A 21,582-nucleotide genomic window follows, 5' to 3' on the forward strand; every position below is an offset into this window, starting at 1 on the left:
CTCCCATCCTTTTCATTTTAACAGATGTTGTACATGCAGGCCTTGCCAGGACCTTTCCTCTCAATGGATCCATCATCATTTGTGGATGTTTATGGATATATTGCTACGCCTCGGATTTGGAAACAAAAGTCATCATTAATATGGCGTCTTGGCCCTACATACCTCTTCGAAGAAGCCATCTCAGTGGAAACTCTGGAAGTTATTAACAAACTTGGCCCAAGATACTGTGGAAATTTCCAAGCTGTGTATGCCCAAGGTATGGAGTGTTTTGATTTATAGTAATCTTGCTGATATTATTTAAAAATAGGCACCCATTTATTTATAAAGAATAAACTCAGCATGGGTCAGTCCTTAGGGAAGACCTTTGTAATTGGATTGTCATATATTTACAACCCTACAGAATATGTCACAAGAAAGAAAATGACAGTCTCCTTCATATTTCAACTCCAAAGCTCATAATGGAGGAGAGTGGGTGGGTCACACCATCAGCAAAGAAAGAGAAGAGAATGAGATAAATAAGTTGCATTCCTTTTAATGAAGAAGCTTTTTAACTAAAACATACTGTTGTCTTCAATTATTAAACAGGCAGACAAAACCTCCACATTTTCATTATTGATTGCTGGCTGTTCAAGCAGGAGCGCTGTTCTCTGTGCTCTGTCAAGTTCAGGGGGTCAGCTCCCATCTGGGAAGAACGATAAATGACTCTACCTACAGAAGTTTTGTGCGTGGTGGAGAGCAACTAAGCGCTGGGGAGTGCTTTTGTCTCTAGGCCCCATGTCTTCCTCCAACTTCATTTCCTCTGGCAAATGGCTTGGGCCAGAGCAACGTGTGAGCCAAAGTTTCTCTCCATTCTCACCGTGCTTCGCGAGTCACACATGCGGCTCTCCTTGACGCAGGGGTCAGGGTGCGAATTCCAAGTGGGAGGTGCAGCTCGCTGAACATCCTCGGACCTTCAGGCACAGCCCCTTTCCTTCTTTATAAGTCAGCTTTCTTATCACTTAGCATTTTGGTTTTGGGAGTAGGTAGACGCTTCAAGCTTAGTAATTTCACGCCTGGAATGCCTTTATTTTATAGTATGGTTAATATTGTGAGATCGCTCCACTATTTTTTATACATGTCAGAAGCACAGGTGAGGGCACAACGTGAGACACATGAATACACAACATAGGAACATACAACGTAACAACATTTGACGCATACAAATATAAAATAAAACGAGATACAAGCTTGCTCTCAATGATTACTTTGCCATGTAGCTGTAGATATTTTCTCTTGTGAGGATTCAGTTCCTTCTCTGTAGAGTGAGAGTGGAAGTGATTGAAGATACGCTATTTCAGGAGAGGAGCCTGGTGCAGAAGCCGTGTCCCTGGTTGCAGAGGAAAGGGTTGCCTTTGGCCTTCACGTAGCCAGCTCCTCCACCACGAGTGTTGCGAACATCAGAAACACGTACAATGAGGTGGACAGCCGCCTGATTGCCAAAGAGGTACGCCTTCTAACTTCACCTATGCCCCCTTTTGGAGTCCCGATTTCATGGCTTGCTTCAGCTTTCAATTATGAAGTGAACACTAATTCATGTTTGCATGTGTATAGACAGACGTACACAAGAGTGCTTCCCACTCCGTTTGTTAACATATTCTGACTCCCCATCTATACGCTTCCCTCAAGACTAAAATTTTATTTGTAATTGCTCAGAGAAAAAAGTAGGTGCTCTTCATTCTTCACAGTAGAGCAAGAACAAATTGAATATTTAAAGCCTTCGTGACACTGAGAACATAGTGGAGCTTCCTTTCTCTGGGTGCTACCGATACCCTCCACCCATACACACGCAACACACACTGCAATATTCTGTGAATTGTTCTTTATTTTAAATAACAAATTTGCAAAAGAGCAAACAGATACGTTTCTAGATGTAGAAGCCATTAGATTTACTATTTCCTAATTCCTGCATAAAGAGCTCTTTGGCTCACTGCTGATAAATTTGGGCTGGTGTGTTATATTCTCTCCACCTTCACAGATAGAGGGCCACCTCCCTTTACTGTGGAGGAGGGGTCAGGGATTAGGTCCTATTGAGCACCAAAGAAGTGTTTGACCAGCAGAGTTTCTTCTGACGGAGGAGGCCAGGATTCCTGTTTCCTGCCCTCTGAAACCAGTAAAGCTGGGGCTTTCAGAGGAGGGATGACCCTAGCCTGGGAAGCAGGCGACCCTGGCCTTCATGGCACTGTTTCACCTCTACGTCCCCTAGGGTCCTTCTTGCCCCCGTTAGCTCCTTACTCTGAGCATGTATGACACCAGTGGCCCAGTTGTATAACTGAAGCCGCTCCCTTGATTAAGCCACAACCTGGGAGGCAGTACACGAAAACCTGAATTTTGGCTTCAGTCCTCCTGACTTTGGTTCAGTTAGTATTCATTTGCAGAGTGCCAGCCATGGGCCAGGCCTTGGGGTGCCTGTCTTCCAGGAGTCTGTGAACAAGACCTTTTCCTTTCCAGGACAGTTCCTTAGGACTAATTGTTACTAATTTCCCTAGATGAACATTTCATCCCGTGACAATGCCATGCCTGTGTTCCTGCTAAGAAATTGTGCCGGGCATCTCTCAGGTTCTCTTCGAACCATTGGAGCCGTGGCTGTGGGCCATTTAGGTAAGTCAGGCCATGAACCTTTACTGCTATTTGGGAAAAAGGGCTTGTGGCTGTCACCACTTGTGCAGCCTGTAATTCTGAGTGGCAGGCAGGACAGAGCCTGTTAGGAAGCCTGGATGGTGAGGGCAAGAGTTAGCAAGTTAACCTTGCCAGAGAGTTGGCCTCCTAAAGTACATGAGGTCAGTACACCTCGCTGTATCTGACAGTTGGTAGTGAACTCAGCTACTAATCGGGCTCATCTATGCACAACGGGGCCCATCTAGTGAGCACAGTGGAATCTTTGTGCAGAGGCTCTAGTTGTGGTTGTTGGAGTGAAAACAATAGCCAGTGACTGTCAGTTGCCTTGTAGTTGTGGAGGAGTGAAGCAAAGACCCAACCCCACAGGACCCAGAGAGCAGACCAGAGCCAGCAGCTGTCAGAGCACTCAGCAGACTGAGGCTCGATGGTACCTAACACATCTGGCTCACCGGGCACTCTGGACTGAGGCAGAGGGCGGCAGTCTGAAATCCCCTGGGCTGTTTCTGACTGCTGGTGACTCAGAAAGGGACAGAACAGGATTTCTCAGAGACCCAAGACTTTCAAAGCCCCCTACACTTCCTCCCAGCCTGTCCCACGAGTGCAGGCTCCTCTGCTGTGAGGGGAGAGTGGCTCTGGCAGCTCATTCACCCCAGCATGCCTGCTGCCAGGGACTTTTCATAGCAGTGAGGCTGTGACTGCTGATGGAATGCCCCTTTGTCCCACACAGGGGTAAGGGTGTTCCACTCCAGCCCTGCTGCCAGCAGCCTGGACTTCATTGGTGGGCCTGCCATCGTCCTGGGCCTCATTTCCTTGGCGACAGATGACCACACCATGTACGCGGCTGTGAAAGTCCTGCAGTTGATTCTCACCAGCAATGCCATGTGTGACCGCCTGATGCAGCACATCTTGGGGTACCAGGTAATCCCACCCTCCCACCTGAGTCTGCAGCTCCCCAAGGGGCTGCTGTCCCGAGGCGCAGAGAGGAGCCTCTCTGGCTGCGGGAGGCAGTCCCTCCACGGTGAGTTCTGGAGAAGGGAAGCCTAAAGCCCCTGGGTCCTGAGGCCCTGGAGACTCAGTCCAAAGCAGAGAGCTAGGTGACAGCCAACCAGGGAAGGACTGTGATCTGGATGGGGACTGGGCATGCGCACCTGTCTGGCTACCAGCACCTTTCACTAATGAATTCAAGAAGCATTTGTGGTCCTCCACCATGTCTAGCATGATGGCTAAGAGGCTGGGCCATGGAGCCAGAGTGCTTAGTATGAATCCTGCCTCTTCCTCTAACTCTCTGTTTACTTCTGGATGAGTTACTCTCTGCCCCCGTTTCCCCATCAGCATCACATGGATTCTCCTGCCTCTCGTATCATGGGGTGCAGTGAGGACTAGATGATTTAATACAGGTGGAGGGCTTAGAATTACATCTGGCCCAGGAGAAATGCTCTGCACATATTAGCCATCTTCAGCCCTTAATCTGCCTGTGCCTTAGTTCTCCCATGTGTAAAATGGGACTCATAATAGTATCTACTGTGTAGGGTGGTGATGATTAAGTGAGTTAATACATGCTGTGTGCTTAGAAGAATACCTGCTCAGAGTGCCTGCTCTGTCTGTGTTCACTGGGAGTGTTACTGCTACTTACTATCCACTAAGTCAGATGAGATTGTCACTGCCCTGGAGTACCTTCTTGCATGGCTGGGAGGTGGCCATGAAAGGAATCACCAGGGGTGGACCTCAGGTCAAAGTCTAGACAAGGTCAGGGGCACAAATGCTGTAGTGGTTCCTGCTGGTGCAGGGGATTCTGGGAGAAAGCATCCCTGTCCTTTTGGCCCCCGAGTCAGGGTCTGAGCAGAAGAAAGCAGTGTGGTGTCACTTCAGACACACCCTCTCTCGCCTGGAGGACTGGACAGTGGCCCCTTCCTCCTGCCGCTCCCTAGCAGCCCACTAACACCAGTCACAGTGCTGCATTACAGACCTGATAATACCTCTTCCCTGTACAGACTCTTCAGAGGCATCCCACTGATATAATATCCCAGACTTCTTGGATTAGTTTCTCAGGGCCTTTCAGAACTGGCCACCAGCCTGTCCTTCAGCCCCTCCTACTGCCCAGCCAACATCCCCCACCCTACACTGCTGCCTTCCCAAATCCTGCATAGTTACGGAGAGCTAAACACACTGTGTTACTTGGGGTACCTGTGCCCTGCGCTTGAAGTGCCATCTCCCTCTCCTCCCCAGGCACAGTCCTTCTTATCTCCCCAGGTCAAGCTCACACGGCAAGGGGGCTATCTCCGCAGCCCCTGGGCTGAGTGTGTGGCCGTCGTGGCCTCCAGCGGCACTGTGCAGACGCCCTCGCACGGCGCTGTAAGGATCTCTGCTCATCTCCACTAGACTGTCACCGTGTAAATGCCTGTGTAACATTGTTGCCAGTGTATCACTGAGACCAGAGACAGTAAATATTTTGGTAATAATTGAACGGGTATGTCTAGGTTTATATTCAAATTCAAGAATTGGAGATTTGGTATATAAAAGTTTTTAATTTAAATTTTATTTATTTATTATATTGTTAAAGGCAGCTGTAGTGGGATTTATCCCAATTCAGCACTTAGCTATCTGCTGCTAGGGATTTTAACAATTATTGTGAGCATTTCCAAAAAGGTACAAAGCAGTTCCTGCTCTCACGGATGTATCAAGAAGGACAATATAAGACAAATACCAAGGTATTTTTAGTATCGATTAAATGCTGTAAGTGCCTAAGCTTCTCTTCCAGAACCACCACACTCTGACTCGGTGGTTATCCAGCCACCTTCCCAGAAACTCTGTGTTCTGTAGAGAGCCAGGATCCTCTTGTATTCCCCACTGTGTCCTCACTGCCAAGTGCAGGGCCTGGCATGTCGTGAGTTCTCAGCGACTGCTCATCGCATGAACCCAGTGCTTTGAGAAAGATAACATGCTGCAGACTTGCAAAGGGTCCAGCATCAGCTGTGGGGAGGGGCGTCAAAAAGAGCTTCAGTAAAAAGAAAGTCAGTTGGAGGAGGACCAGAGGACTGGGTTGGCTGCGTTTGTAGAAAGAGATGCCCATGGATCTATTTCCTCAGCTCGTATTGACAGCACCGCCCAAGAGCCAGGCACTGTCTAGGACTCAGGGATACAGACGAACAATACGGGTGTAGTCCCTCCCTCTATGGAACTTACTGTCTTTCTTAGTTTGTTCAGGCTGCTGTAACAGAAACACCATAGACTGTATGGCTTATAAGCAACAGAAAGTTGTTTCTCACAGTTCTATAGTCCGGGAAGTCCAAGATCAACGTGCTGGCCAATTTGGTGTCTGGTGAGAACCAGCTTCCTGGTCCATAGACAGCTGCGCTTTTGCTGTGTCCTCACAAGATGGAAGAGGGGAGGGAGCTCGCTGGAGTCTCCTTTGTAAGGGCACTGATCCCACTAAAGATTCTGCCCTCATGACCTAATCACTTCCCAAAGGCCCTACCTCCTAATACCACCATAGTGGGGATTAGGTTCAAACATATGAATTTTGAGGGGACATAAACATTCAGTTTACAAAACTATCTAATGGGATGGACAGATGGACAAAGACTCTCAAATACTTTGTCTGAGGAAAGAACACATCAGATTGGGGATTTATTATATCTGTACACATGGTCGCAGAAGAAGGAAATTTAAAAACTCTTCTTATGGCTTAGAAAAGAAACATTTAAAATATTTATGTCTTCATGGAAAGTCAAGTGAGGCTGGGCAGTGGTAGGGGAGGTGGGAAATGCCAGGTTTAAGTAAACAAACAAGAGTACCATTATTATTTGTCTTCCCTGACTCTTTATGAAATAGAGCCCCCATCCTACCTCATCTGTTTCTAGATACCTTTCCTTGCTTCTTTTTTCCTCATAAGCTGCATGCCCATTGGCATGATCTACATATGCCTGTGGTGTGTTTTGCCCACTACACTGTGCTCCATAAGGGCAAGACTGGTCTGCTTGTTCATTGCTGCACCCTAAGGTCACGTGGTAGACAGTAGGTGTTTAGTAAAGATTTGTGGAATGAATCAGAGTATGATAACAAGGGTCTTTAATGAAACAGCTTGCTTGGAGTGAATTTGATCAATTTTTTAGACTTTTATTCTGTATTCATTTGCTGGTTTACTGATTGGATGTGACAGCATAATGAGAGCATAAACCTTTCTATCTGTTATTTCTATCAAGCTTATTTATCATCTTTTCTCAGACCTGGTGACATCCAGCTGAATTTTATAAGATGGATTTTCATAGCATGGTAAAGAAGGAGGATAGTGTTCCAGACTTACATAAACACATGTGAGGGATCCAGTAGAGGTTCTTCCTCATGACCAGGAAGAAAGGATAAGTGTGAGTCATTACACAGCAAGCCTGGATGGAGAGAGGGGGAAGGACCAGAAATCTGCCACTTCAAGGAGCATGGATGTTTATCTTGGAAATAATGAGTAATCATAGGAAGTCTTGGAACAGGGAAGTGGAGTGATTGATGCTTTAGAATGACCTTTGGCACCAGTGCGGACAATGGGTCAATGAGTCAGAGGGGTGATATTTGCGCAGGAGACTGCGCTAGAAGCCAGTCTGATGGGAGAGTGCATTCCTGACCTGGGGAGACTTGGGATCCTTACGAGCAGTGTGGGCGGACAGCACAGGAAATCGGTGGTGCTGTGTGCCAGAGTGCAGACGGGAAGGAAGGAAGATATTTGAACTGACTAGGTCTGACATGTCTGTGAGACATCAAAGGTGAAATATCAAGTGGGACAGATGGCTCAAGCTCAGAGGGGCAAGCTAGGCTGGAGGTATAAATATGAGAGTCATCAGTACCATCATGATGCTATTTAATCCAAGGAAATTGATAAAATCATCAAAGAGAAGGAGTAGAGAGAATAGAGAAGAGGATTAAAGAGGAAGAAACAAGGAGCTAACCACATAAAGATTGGAAATATTATTAAAACCTAACAAAGGAGATTGAGAAGAAAAAGGGAGGAGAAACTAAAGAAATTTGTCAAAGAATCTGAAAAAAAGAATGTGTTTTGAGAAGGCCAGTGTGGTCAAACAATGCTAAATGCTGACAAATATAAAGCAAACTAAGGACAGAGGTGTTTCCATTGGATTTGACACCTGGAAGTCACTGGTGACTTTTCTGAGACAGGTGGACAGGGGAGACAGCAGCCAACTGAGGAGGGTTGAAGAAAGACCGTGAAATGAGGACCGTGGAGGCAGAGTGCGCCAGAAGTTTGCTTATGGAGAGGAGTAGCAAAGTGGAGTCAGAGCTAGAAGAACTAGGGGTCAAGGGAAGGGTATTTGTAAGATGAGAAATACTAGAGCATATTTGTTGGTGGAAGGAAGTGACAAAGAGAGAAGGATGAAGCTTGGATAGAAGAGTTATCTCAAGGAAGAGTGCCCTTGAGAAGGTGAGGGTGAAGTCTAAAGGCCAGGTAGATGGAGACCTTGCTTGTGAGAGGAAGGAATGCAATGCAGGCATTTATTGATATGGTTTTGAGAAGGTGAGAATGTTCTTGTCTGATGGTTTCTATCTTCTCAGCAGAGTATGAGGTTGGGTGGTGGAAGGGAAGGAAGGTGGGAGGAGGAAGAAGAGATGACATCATTGTCTTTAGAACCAGGAAAACCAGCTCACTAGACAAACAGAGTTGGACTGTCAGGCCAAACTGAATACTAATTTGACATTTGACACTATTAATGTGAAGTGGAAGCAGCTAGCCTGAGTGTGGCTTTTCTAAGCAACTTTCAGCCATCCTAATTATGCCCTGGTGGGGAAGGAAAGAGTCATCAGATTTCAGATATGTCAAAGAACAGACCAGAACGATCTGAGAAGATACTGAGTATTTGCTGATCACAATGTTCTTAGTCAGTTTGGGCCTCTGTAACAGAAAACCATAGACTAGGGAGCTCATAAACAACAAAAAGTAATTTTCTCACCATTCTGGAAAGTTCAAGGTCAGAGTACCAGCATGATCAGGTTGGGTGAGGGCCACGTTCTGTATTGCAGACGGCCAACTTCTCATTGGATCCTCACATGGCAGAGAGCAGAGAGAGGAAGCCAGCTCTCTTGTGACTCTTATAAGAGCACTAATCCCATTCATGAGGGCTCCGCTGTCCTGACCTCGTCTAATCCTAACTACATCCCAAAGGACCCCTCTCCAAATACCATCACATTGGGGGGTAAGGCTTCAACATACAGGCTTTGGGAGGATGCAAACATTCAGTCCATAACACCAAGCCTGACTTCCCAATGGCGCATTGAAAGAGCATGTCTGATAGGATGGGGAGAAAGAGTGGATTGTGTCAAATGCAGACACGGGGAACTGAGCTGTGGGTGAGCTGAGTTGAGAATCCAGATGAGGTGGATAAGAACCCAGAGGCCAATGGATGGCTGCGCATCTTGACTTTTGTGTGACTGAGGTCAACAGAGACATGAGGCCAGAAGTGCTGTATCTTACTAGTCTCTGAGATAGGTGTGGACCACTGGAATCCCAGTGCCTCCATTCTGGTAGGGATGCCTGCATGTTGCAAGTTTCCTAGGACCTGGCACAGTAGAATGGCACATCTGGTGGTTTGCAACCTGTAGTGATGTGTGTAACTGGGTTTCTGGGTAGTTGGTGGCTTCCTGCTGATACAGCAACATTTATGGATCTAGGATCCAGTGAGGAAAATGAGAAAGAGCATCAGAAACAGGAGGAAACCAGGACAGAGAGAGTGGCATTCTGGAAACAAGGGAAGAGATTCAGGAAGGAGCAGGGGACCCCTAGTGAGAGTTCAAGTCACGTAAGTACAGAAAAGGGGACCCCAGTGGGGAAGCAGCCACAGAGTTGGCGTATGTTTTTCTTCTGAGAACATAGGAATGAAAGAGGTAGCACCGGAGAGCAGAGGAAGGAATGAGCAGAGGGAGGAATGAGCAGGTGAAGGAGAAAGAGTCCTAAAGATGCATTTATGAGGAAACTGCTCTGTGTTCTAACCTATGCAGATAATGGCGTTTCTGCTGAGGAAAAAGACCTCGCTGCTAAACCATCGAGTGTTTCAGCTGATTCTTTCCATCGCTGGCACTGCAGAGCTGAGCTTCGGGTCATCTGCCATCACCAACGTTGGCGTCTTCCAGCACGTCCTCTGCAATTTTGAGGTAAATTGGAGATAAAGGAGTATGTGATGCTAAAGAAAGTCTGGAGCTTTCTCTAAACCCAGCAGGTCAGCTTCTTCAATAGTTATGGTGGTTGTGAAGGGGGAAAGAACCTTCAAGGCTTTGGAGCCCAGAGTCCAGAGCTCCCAATTTATAATGAAATCCTACCACCAATAAGCTGTGTAGCCTTGGGCAAGTCTCTTGATTTCTCTGAGTTCTAGTCTTCTCAAGCATGTAATGGAGACCATCTTCTCCCCCTCAGAAGCTGGTGTGTGGGTCAAACCCAATAGTATCTGGCATAGGATTTTAGAACTGTAGCCTACCATTTGTATATAAGGGTTTTAAAAAATACACCCCAATTCCTTTGGATGGTGCTTCGCTGTTCACAAATGCTCCTTTAAAGAGATGACTAAGAGATGCTGAGGGCACTCCTGAGGCTAAGTGAGGAGTTTTGCCAAAACTTTAGGTGGATAGATCCATTCACAGAACATCATTTGCCGAGTGCCCACTGGGGTCGGGCACGGGTGGTGTTCAGAGCACATGTGATAACCAGGACGCAACCCCTCTACACAGCTGCCTGGGCCTGGGACACGACATAGGTGACACTACAATGTGCTGGATGTCAGTGAGGCAGGCACAGGGCATCTGGGGAGTGGGAGTGAGAGCACAGTCAGTTCAGCTTTATGGATCGGGGATTCTGGGGCTAAGTGTGGTGCAGGGCACCCAGAGGGGACATGCCAGGTACAGTGCATGCTGTTTGCACACACGTAGGGATGAGAGAAACCACAGGGACTGAGAGCAAGTGGCCTGGAGGGTACCTGCAGGGAGACTGTTGCAAATAGACATGAGGCTGGAGGGGGAAGGAGATAAGGTGGGCTGAAGGCGCTAAGCTGCAGGGCATGCATTTTAGCCAAAATGTACTGGGATCCATGGAAGTACTTTAAAAACTGTTTTTTAAATTAAAAATAATACATGCTTATTACAGAATGTTTTAAATTAGAGAAAAGTGGGGTGGGCATAGAAACGCCTATTTCTGACCCTTAGGCAGCTGTTTGTCACCTTGACTGCATCCTTTTTTGTACTTTCTGTGCTATTATATATATATTTTATCACAGTCATGATCTTAGTATAGGTACCGTTAGTCCTGCCTTTTCCCACATAACGTAAACATTTTTAAAGTTGGATTACAGACTTTTACAAGCATTGTTCTGAGGTCAGAATAATAATCTGTGTTGTTCCTGGTTTCTGCACCATTCCACTATTGCCAAATTCTTAGATTAGTTCTCTATGCTGTTAGGATGAATGCTGTTATCCACAGTACTTCTATGCGTACAGTTCCCCACTTAAAAAAAAAAAATCCTTAGTATGAATGATCAGAGTTGAATGATTAGAATAAAGGCTTTATGTACAAATTTTAGATTGGTGATACATTTTTCTAAACTGCTGATACGTAAGAATGTTAACTAAAGAATGACGTATTAGAACTTGATATTTGGTCTATTACTTAGGTGGCAAGAGCCCCAGGCAGGAGGATAGATCATGAGATTGTCGTAGAAATCCAGGCAGAAGATTTTGAAATGTGGATTGCGGCAAAGGCAGTGAGATAAGGAAGAGGATCAATGAGGATCATAATTCAAACTAGAAGTGAGTTAGGATTGAATGACAAGGAAAATACTGTATGTCAAAACACTGCGGGGAGGCTACTGAAAGCTGGACATAGAGGAAAATTAATAGTCATCAATGTGTATATTAGGAGGGAGAACATTTTAAATTAACGAACAGAGGCTTCAGATTGAGAAGTTAGAATGCCAAAAAAAACCCCACAAAACAAAAACAAAAAAACCCCAAACAACAACAACAACAAAATTCCAAGCAAGAAGCAAGGAAAAATAAAGATGAGAACATGAATTATTTAAATTGGAAAGAAAGTAACATAGAAAAGATCAACAAGGCGAATAACTGGTTCTAACAGGACAAACCTGCTGAGATCGGTCAGGAAAAAAAGGCAGGAGGCATCACTAAATCGTATTAGGAAAGGAAAGGGAAGAAGAACCATGTAGGACTGAGCAATGAGAAGGGTAACAAGAAAATAGGATCAGCACATTTGCGCCAATAAATGTGAACACTTAGCTCATTTGAATAATCTCTAAGAAAATTTCAGTTTCCAAAACTCACTCAAAAAGAAGTAAAAAAACTAAAATGGTCCCATAACCATCTACGTAAATACGTGGAATCACAGGTTTCAAATCTCACGAACAAACAACATCCACAAGAAAAGTCCAGGCCTGGGCCTCTGTAGGGAAATTCTACCAGTCAGGAAATAGGCCATCCCAGCCTTATAAAGTCTTCTAGGAAACTAAAAAGGGAGCACTCCCAGCTTAGTTTAGGACCTAATCTTGATACCAGAACCAAAAAAAAAAAAAAAAGAACAGAATGGGAAATGAAAAAGTATGGCCCAATCTTGTTCATAAATATAGCTATAAAAATCCTGACTCAATTTTTAGCCAATTGAACCAGGCCAGAATGATCATGCTGGACCTGGACCAGAAAACAGTTGAAAGGATTGTGAAGGAAGCCAGCATAGCTTGGCGTATGGGCTGCCTGTGCACAGGAGGGAAAGAGGTGTGCGTAAATGGCCTTGCGGCACTGGCAAGCAAGATGACATGCTTCTTCCAGAACGCTGTGTCCGTGCTAGGCAGCTTGGCTCCAAGGCTTACCTGTCACCAGCCTGGCCCAGGGCTTACCTGTGCAGGAGCCCACGTCCTCCCACTGCCTGCTCCTGGAGTGGCTGTGGGCGCTACCTCACACCCTCCCCAAGTAAACGATTTCCTCAGGTGAGCTGGTGCTTTTAAAGCTGGGGTTAAGAAAGCAAGCAACCAAGAAACCAGAAGTTAAAAAAGCAAAACGAAATAAAATAAAACAAATATTAAAGATTAGGAGGAGAGAGAATTTCAAAGAAGAAAAGTTCCCCAAATGCCTGCCACTGTCAAGTAAAATAAGGGCAGCGATGTATAGTATATAGGAGTATTGTATTTCGAGTTCACTGACAGGCCTCATGAAGAGTAAATAATGCAATAAGAAGTGAGGTCAAGAGTGGAGAGGAGGATGGAAGCAAAGCCAGTCAGCAGGCTTTGGAAGAAGAAAAGAAGAAAGAAGAAAGTAGAGGGGAGGAAGTTTCAGGACTTAAGACAGGAGATTTGAGTATGATTGTAGGACGAGGAGGAGGAAGCAGTGGAAAAAGGGTGATCGCATCTCTTTGTGGAATCTGAAAAGCAGAGTAAATGAACAAACAAAACAGAAACAAACTAATAGATACAGAGAACGAATTGATGGATGCCAGCTGGGAGGGGGTTGGGAGATGGGTGAAAAAGGTGAAGGGATTAAAAAATACACGTTGCCAGTTATAAAAACTGTCATGGGGATGCAGTCCTTAGTACAGGGGTTATGTGACAGGGTAACAAACAACAGATTCCATTATCTATGTTTTCCAAAATTCAGATACATGGTATCATGTAAACCAATTTCTAAGAGAATTAGGCAGCCTCAAATGTACTGTGGCAACTTCTTACTGTCCTAATGCTCTGCCAAGGAAATGGGGGGTATGCTTCTGGGGGAAGGGGAAGGGACACAGCAGCAGTCTAGACTGGTAGGTTCATGTCTTACTTTCTCAGGTTTTCCAGCTCCCAGCATTGAACCTGGCATATCATTTGTTCAGTAACTGCCTTCATGAATGAGTGTTCCAAGTATGCAGAGCTCTTGGCGTCCTACTAGCGTGTATCTCGAGGGGCCATGACTGCGTACCCCTAACCCCACTGGAAGCACATCAGCCCACACCAGCATTTCTACATGGCAGCTGCCCTATCTCTGTGTGTACTGACACGTGGCTGTGCTTACAGGGGCTAAAAATCTGTCAGCCTGTTTCTGGCTGAAGAGCAATCCACTGATTTTTACCTTGACTTTCTTTGCATTCGCTCTTAAAAACAATTAATGGATTCTTATGAAGTGCCCACCATGTGGCAGGTGTGATGCTTGGTCCTGGGCATTAGACAGGGATGCTCTCTGCCTTCACGGGCCTCCTGACAAACTTGGGTCCACCGAGGCTCTTCTGCTTTCCTCGTAAGCAAGAGCGTGGAGTCATAGCCCCCTGTTTTGTTCAAGTGAGGTTGATTTTTGACCCTGTGGGTCACTGTCTGCAGGAGATGCATGTTGGGGAACACAGGGAGGAGGCAAGAGAATGGGTTCCCTGGTTAGACAGGCCAGGCTTTGAAGCCAGTCTCTGCCAATAATATTATAAATGTGGGATGCCAGGCAAGTTACTTAGCCTCTCTCTGAGCCTTACTCTTCTCACCTACTAAATGCAAATAAAATATTGTAGGGCTTTGCGTGGCACTTCTTACCTCCAGCAAATGGTATCATTTGTAAATGTGAGCTCTTTGCTGCTGTATGAATGCACTATTATAATCTCATGTCTGAACTTTCTCAATTTGGGCCTTAGGAAATGTCAGCATTTAGAGGTAAGAAATAGTAAAGCTCTTTACAGGGAAGTAGAAACCAGACATGAAGGCTCATCAGCTTGGCCCAGAGGGTAGCGAGCAGCTGCATTTTGTTTACTATGAATTAAGACAACCCGAGTGACAACCTTCTCTCTCGGAAGCTCAATGCATCTCACACCTGTGTCACTCACAGTTCTGCTGTGCAGGAGAAGGGAACGTGGGCTGTGCTGCAGCTTTCATGAAGAAAGTGCTGCAGGCACAAACTGGGTGTGTCGTTCTAGCATAAAACCAGAAAGGTGAGACCCAGCTTTAAATTTCAGTTTTACAGCTTGCTGGTAGTGAACGGAACCCGTCACTCAATTGGTCTGTCTCAGCCTCTATTTTCTCATCTCTAAAGCAGGAACACTGGCATTTGCCTTGCAGGATGAGATGCATTTAGTGTGTGTACACACCACTGCAGGGCTCAGGGCCGGGCAGATACTGGTGAGCGCAGGTATCCTTGTTTGGACTCTAGACCCACGATGAAGTGCCAGGTAGCAGGAGAGACGGGGAGGAGAGGAGTGGTGTTTGAGCTCCCGCCACCTCCCACCTCGGGGAAGGAGCTCCCTACATTCTAGCTGTCAAGAGATTTGGTCTGACATGGTACCAGGACCTAGCAGTGCCTAAGGAAATACTATCTGGTCCTTAGAAGGAGTTTGTGCTCTCATGGCAAGACAGATGACTTTGTCATAATGTAGCATTTGCCGTTGGGGCACAGAAGATATCAGAAGAAGCTGGGTCTGATTTTGCAGAGGAAGTAACCCTGGCACAAACGTTTGAATCCAGATTAGTAGGCAAGTCTGGGAAGAGAAACAGGCACAGAGAGCAAGAGGCAGGCGAATAAAATATCTTACGTTTGTTTGAAGCCTTACAAATATGGGAATTTTGTTTTCTAAAAGAATATGGATTTTTTAAGAAGTATAAACAAAATGGCATTAATAACTGTAATAATATCATCAGATTATTTTGGAGATGATATAGTAAATAGATGGGAACTGGGTAAACTGGAAGGTAGATTAAAACATTCTATGCAAGAATTGAAGTGGGCTCACTAAAGGAGTAGCAGTTAAAAAAGAGACAGGAGATACAATAGCTATTTTCTTCTCTGCAAGCCATCTCGGTCACATTCCCAAACAACTGTGCACAGGTGTGATCATTAAATGCCTCATCCTGGCCTGTGCGGTATACCTCTCCATCTCTGTCTGGGGTTCTTCTGACTAGGGTTTCCGGGCAGGAGTTCCCGCCCATTCTCAGGAGTTTTTTTCACTTTCCCGTTCCCGACTTTTCTCGGGATTCAGGAATGGGAAAGCAAAAGGGGTTCCTGAGAGTGGGTGGGAATTCCCGTCTGGAAACCCTACTTCTGACCTTGTGGCAAGGGACACCTGCAGAACCTGATCTGCACTGACATACAAGTATGTACAAGTCAAAAGTGGGAAGTTGATGCCCACAGAGCCAACCATGACAAGAGGGAGAAGATAGATAAACACTTCTTCTCTTCCTCCCTAAAGCAGGCAGTACTGAGACACATTTCATTCAGCAGCTCAAAAGTTCTCAGGTGACGGAGCATCTTCTCACCCGTAGCAATGGCCGACACCATACCACATATTTGCAGTGGCTTTTCTGTCTTCTCTGTGTCACTCCCTTTGTCCAGCACACCCGTCCCTTGCAGGTCATTCCCTGAACAAACAATCTGCATGCAAGTCTTCGTATTAGGTTCTGCTTTGATGGGCAGCTAGGATGAGGTACTGATTGATAGGGAATATCTGAGAAGTTATACCATGTTTATAAGTTTTCCATCCATATCCCTAATTCAGGGAAAAGTCTATGAAGACCATATGACTATATGCCTACAGACCCAGCAGATAACATGATTTGATGTTTCAGAGGGTAGATGAGACTAGCCACTTAATAAACTGATTACCCTAAGATGTGTTCCCAGCATGACAGAATTAGCTAGGCCAATCAGATTCTCAGTGAGATCTTACATGAGAAAAATTAGAAGAAAAAGACAAAAAAAAACAAACAAAAAAACAAACAAAGAAGAGGTTTGGTGTGATTCCATAGGTGGTAAATTGTGGTTGTGACTCCAAGCCGAAGTTACCCCATCTAGCATCCTATGTGCTCACACTGCCTGGAAACCCGTTTTCACACATGTCTTGGTTTCGCTGTGTATTTGTTGTCTTCCAGCTCTGGATGAATGCTGCAGACAACCTGGAGCTCTCCTTCTTTTCTCATCTTGTGGAAATCCTTCGATCACCAAGGTAGGCTGGGCTTTGGCAGCCTGGGCGTTAGATCCAAATGCTTCATGCCAAGAACAGGGACTGAGAGAGCATATTGGCCAGTGCCTCAGCAACCACAGCCCTTGGCCACTCCCAGAGCACTGGGTTCCTGATGGCAGCACATCCGTCTTGGACTGTTCAGGCTGCTATAACAAAAATACGATAGACTGGGTGCTTAATAAACAACATTTAGTTATTTCTCACAGTTCTGGAGGCTGAGAAGTCCAAGATCAAGGTGCTGGCAGATTCAGTGTCTGGGGAAGACCCCACTCCCTGTTTTCTAAATGGCTGTCTTCTTATTATAATTTCACCTGGTGGAAGGGACCAGGGAGCTTTCTGGGGTGTCTTTTATAAGGGCACTAATCCCATCCATGAGGGCTCCACCCTCGTGACTGAATCACCTCCCAAATACTATCATACTGAGGGTTATGTTTCAACATAAGCATGTGTGTGTGGGGACACGAACATTTCAGGTTATAGCAATGCCCTTCCCAGCGGCTCACGTATGGGGGGCACAGCTGTCTCCCCTGCTGGTTTTGGGCCTTGGGAGGGGCCTGTCTAGCCCTGGCAGCTAGCACCTCCACAGGGCTCAGGAAGTGTGGCCAGCAAAGGAGAACCTGTCTCAGTGTCCCATTTGCCTCCCGACCCACTTTCCCTCTAAGTGACTTCTCCACGTCACTTTTTGAATTAGTCAAGGCTCTTTGGTTACAACTCCAACCAATTTAGGGAAGGAAGAAAGGAAGGGGGAGGGAGAAAGGAAGTGGACAAGGAGGGAATTTATGGCTCATACAATTGAATAGGCTGGGTGGCACTCACATTACTTTATCTGAGATCTGTCACCATTCTCATCTATGCTTTCTCTCTTGCTGGCATCATTTCGGCAGGCATTCTGTGGTTGCAGGGTGGGTGCTGGGCAGCTCCTCAGAGCCTTTCCTCTGCTCAGCACAGTCAGCAGAGAGGGCTTCATTTACCCCGTGGTCCTAGGAATAGGATTCAGTCTCACCGGCCACCTGGGTCCCACTGCCAGGCTGGGAGCATGACTTCACCTCTGGGGTGGGTGGAGGGAAGTTAGCAAGAAGTGGTTCCCAAAGAAAACCTGGGACTGTGGTCAGAATAAGGGAGAAGGAAGGCAGGGCAGCCAACATATCGGCATACCCCACTGTCACATCCTCCCCAATGGGTCTGGATATTCCAGCGGTCATTAGCACCTTCAGTGTTTTGAATGTATTTGTGAACGTCTTTTCCTTCAGTCACTCATGACTGCATACGAGGATGTACTATAAACCCACTCCATTTCACACTGGTCCTTAGAGCTGGAATTTTGGAGAAGAATATGACACAGTCCTATGGAGAAGGAATACGGAAAAACAGGCTACTCAGTGCTGTGATGAGAAAGTTCGCGAAAGACAGTGGGGGCTTATAGGCAATGGGCACACATCACACACACAGCTGGGCTGGCTCTGCCTCTTTTTTGTGTCAGAGATGTGGAGCTTGGCAGAATTTGACACATTAGTACTGAAAAGACAGTTCAAGAAGGAGCAATCTACCCAAACTTACCCTCCTCCCCCATCTCCCCCCCCCCACCTATTTTCCACTTTCTGTACCTGTTGTTTTCTAAGAGGTGAGCATTTACCCCGGGAGCTGTTTTCATGGGGGGAGTAGAATTTACTGGAAATGGCATTGTGATTTTCCTAAGGAGGGGGGTGTGGATACTTGAATTCTGTCTGATTCCCCTTTGACTCCCGGTGGTGTGTGCATCACTTTGTGGTTTGGAGCGGGCAGGAAGAGTGCACAGCAGACAGGCTCGCCAAGGTCCCCGTGCCCCTGGCTGGTGGGAAGTGCTGGTGGTCACACGTGAGTCTGCTGGCTTTGTTCTGAGTTTTCTGAGACCACCATTAGTTTTCCCTGAGGCTCGGAATTTAAAAGTCGATAATTGGGTTTTGTCTTTGAAGGCAGCTTCCGGGGAGTGGAAGGGTATGGGAGACTTTCCCCCAAGTAACTCTGGCCCTTGGCAGACACGTATTAGACGGGTGTCTGACAGCATTTTGATGAGTTGCCAAGTGAGCATTGGAGTCAGAGGGCCACAGAGCAAGCTCAGCTTGGAAAACCTTTCTAGCAGAAACACAGAAAATTTGGTTCATTCCAGTAAAAGCTTTTACTGCCTTTTTCATGTGCTCACCAGGGAAGGACCCCGGAATGCTGAAGTCGCTCACCAGGCACAGCTTATACCCAAGCTCGTCTTCCTCTTCAACGAGCCGGGCCTCACACCCTGCAAGATCCCCATCATCATTGCCATCCTGAGCTGTCAGCTGAGGGGCTACTTCAGCATCCAGGATTTTCTCAGGTACCACGCAAGCTTCCCAGGGGGAAGGGCAGAGCCTTGGGACCCATTTATGAGGGAATATTGGCCCCAGCTCTCCAGACCACACTCAACCCATCATCACTACCCCTCAATGCAGTGGCAGGTTCTATTCCTTGGAACCTTCAAGGGGGGTTCTGTGCAGGGCCGAGCTTTGAGAAAAAGGGTGGGTGTGCAAGACTCCCTGGCAGGGCTGTGTGTTCACTGGCCCCAGTGCTCAGAAACACCTACTGTGCCAAGAATTCAAGATGTTCTGTGAGCACAGCCACCGCCACCAGCTGACAACCCAACATGTCTGCCTTTTGCAGACTTCCCAAAGGACAGTTCCAGCTGACACAGCATTTAGCCTTTTCCATCATCACTATGTATTCTGTTGACCTGGCAGAGCCAGAGTTAACTGCTCTGATGAATCCTGGCAAGTTTTAGAAGTCCTTGGAAATATTACATGATCACAAATAATGTGATTCCCCTCGGAACCTCCCTCGAAGCTGCATTTGGGTGGATCTGTGCAGCAAAACTTCAGCAGACATGGCTGAACCCACCACTGAGTGTGTCCTTCTCTCTGCATTAAGAGTCGCGGTGTTTGTTGTGTATACCCTCAAACCTTCATCGGTGGACGAGAGGCAGATCTGCGTGGACAGAGCCCCAGAGTCCTCCGTGCCTGGTGAGAAGACCTTTCCCAGAAGTCAGTCTGAAGCCAGCAGGCGACCCTCATGGCCCCACTGAGAGCCACACCTTGTGGGGCCATTCTGTAGAGGGAAAAGCTGAGGCAACGGAAGGGGAAAGCATGCACAGCTGAGCAGTTATTCCCAAATAGTGGCTTGTGAGGTCATAGTTTTAGGATTAGAGTCACAAATCACATTCAACTGTACATTCTTCCTTCCCAACCTGGAATAGCTTCCAGGATAAAACTCAGTTCCCTGTAGACCAGCAGGTGGGATCCTTCGTGCTGCAGCCCCTGCCTACTTTCCTGGTTGAATCTCCCCACCTTTGCCACCTTGATGAGCCCCGACTTCAGCACTCTGAAGCACTGGCAGGTCCTACTGTGTGATGGCCTGCCCTCGGCCATGCTTTGCAGGTGCTGTTCCCTCTGGGGGAATATTGGCCCCACTCCCACTCCCCCATCGCACCAGATGAGACTACTGTCTCCTCTATCCTGGGCTCTCCAGCTCTGTGCTGTCCAAGATGAGAGCCTTGAGTCACATGTGACCATTTGCATTTTAATTCATTGAAATTAAATGCAGTCAACAATTCAGTTCCTCCATCACACTAGCCACATTCCAAGTGCTTGATAAGGACGTAGGCTGGTGGTTACTGCATGGACCGGGGAGATACACAACTTCTCCTCATTACAGAAGCTTCTCCTAGACAGTGTCACTCAATCTAGTTAAGTTCTCTCTTCTCCTTAGATCAACATTGAATAGTAGGAATTACCACTGCCAATTTGTAGATGAGGAAACTGAGGCTCAGAGAGATTAGGACCTTCACAAGAGATGGGGACAGACTCCAAATGGAGGGGAGTCTGACTCCACTCCTTCAAGCTGCCTGTCAGCTCTATTTCTGCAGCATGGTATCTGTGCCCTGCTTTGGTTGTAAAATAACTGGCCAAACAAGGGAATGAATGAATGAATGGAAAATATTCAACAATGCGCTTACTTAATCAGCCCTCCTTCTTACATGGACTCTATTCTGAAACTTTCATCTAAAACACATTTTCTCTTAAGACAGTGATAACATGTCCTTTGGGACTATGATAACATTCAGATGTAAAGTTTCTTCTCCCACTGGGTCTATAGTCCTTTTGCAGTGATTCAAGCTCTATTTTTACTGCAGCATCGACATGCCAAAGGCCTAGCCTGGAAGCACGTAGAGAGCAGGAACCAAGATTGAGGACCATAGTCCTCACACTGTGCTCCCAATGCCTCGTATTATACCCAGCACATAGTAGGTGTTCAGCAAATGTTCAGCCTATGATAATTAAAAACTTTCTTTTACTGGAAGATAAATTTCATCTTATAATTTTTAGGATTTTGGGGGAGATGGAGAGCATTGAAAACATCTCTAGTTAAAGGGAACTTTAGGAACATTTCCTAAAAAATCTTAAAGTATTGTATTGAAGTCTAGAATTGAATACCAAAATTTAGAATTCCATCCATGCCCCAGTTCTGGGTAAAATAAGCATTTGGTGAATATGATTGCTTACTACAGCAAATATGATATCTCTTTACATCCGTTTTCTCTCAAACCTAAATTTCCTTTTTTTGTAGCTGGAAGCCAAACATCTGGAAAGACAATCTGGCTCAGAAATCAGTTGCTGGAGATGCTGCTCAGTGTAATATCTTCCTCCCAACTTCATCTGTCCTCTGAGTAAGTAGATCCAGGAAGAGTGACTTGGCATGAGGTTGCCTCATACAGGGTGCGGTATGAAAACCTTTTCTTAATGAAAAGTGGAGCATCTCTGAGTCAGCTTTCTGCAGCATGTTTCCTGTACTAGTCAGAAAGAAAATTGTATTCTCTCCACCTGATAAAGCAGACCTTGCCCTAAGATATTCTGATGCAAATATTTAATGGGTATGAGTAACTCGAAACAGATTTGGTATAATTACAATAA

General features: G+C 46.2%; 1 protein-coding gene across 4 annotated transcripts in view; it reads left to right on the plus strand.

The window, feature by feature from the left end:
* Nucleotides 1–21,582, plus strand: part of WDFY4 (WDFY family member 4) — a 324,321-nt gene that overhangs the window by 122,776 nt on the left and 179,963 nt on the right. For all 4 annotated transcript variants that reach the window (XM_074337248.2, XM_074337250.2, XM_019730128.3 and 1 more), the window contains 9 exons: nucleotides 25–256; nucleotides 1,338–1,483; nucleotides 2,526–2,637; nucleotides 3,383–3,573; nucleotides 9,652–9,804; nucleotides 16,521–16,594; nucleotides 18,795–18,956; nucleotides 19,544–19,635; nucleotides 21,239–21,338. In XM_074337248.2, coding sequence (XP_074193349.2) covers nucleotides 25–256; nucleotides 1,338–1,483; nucleotides 2,526–2,637; nucleotides 3,383–3,573; nucleotides 9,652–9,804; nucleotides 16,521–16,594; nucleotides 18,795–18,956; nucleotides 19,544–19,635; nucleotides 21,239–21,338 — 1,262 coding nt within the window. The remainder of the gene's footprint in view (nucleotides 1–24; nucleotides 257–1,337; nucleotides 1,484–2,525; nucleotides 2,638–3,382; nucleotides 3,574–9,651; nucleotides 9,805–16,520; nucleotides 16,595–18,794; nucleotides 18,957–19,543; nucleotides 19,636–21,238; nucleotides 21,339–21,582) is intronic.

Source organism: Rhinolophus sinicus, chromosome 15, assembly GCF_057876585.1.
Source record: "Rhinolophus sinicus isolate RSI-liver-muscle chromosome 15, RSI-T2T, whole genome shotgun sequence".
NCBI classification, from domain to species: Eukaryota; Metazoa; Chordata; class Mammalia; order Chiroptera; family Rhinolophidae; genus Rhinolophus; species Rhinolophus sinicus.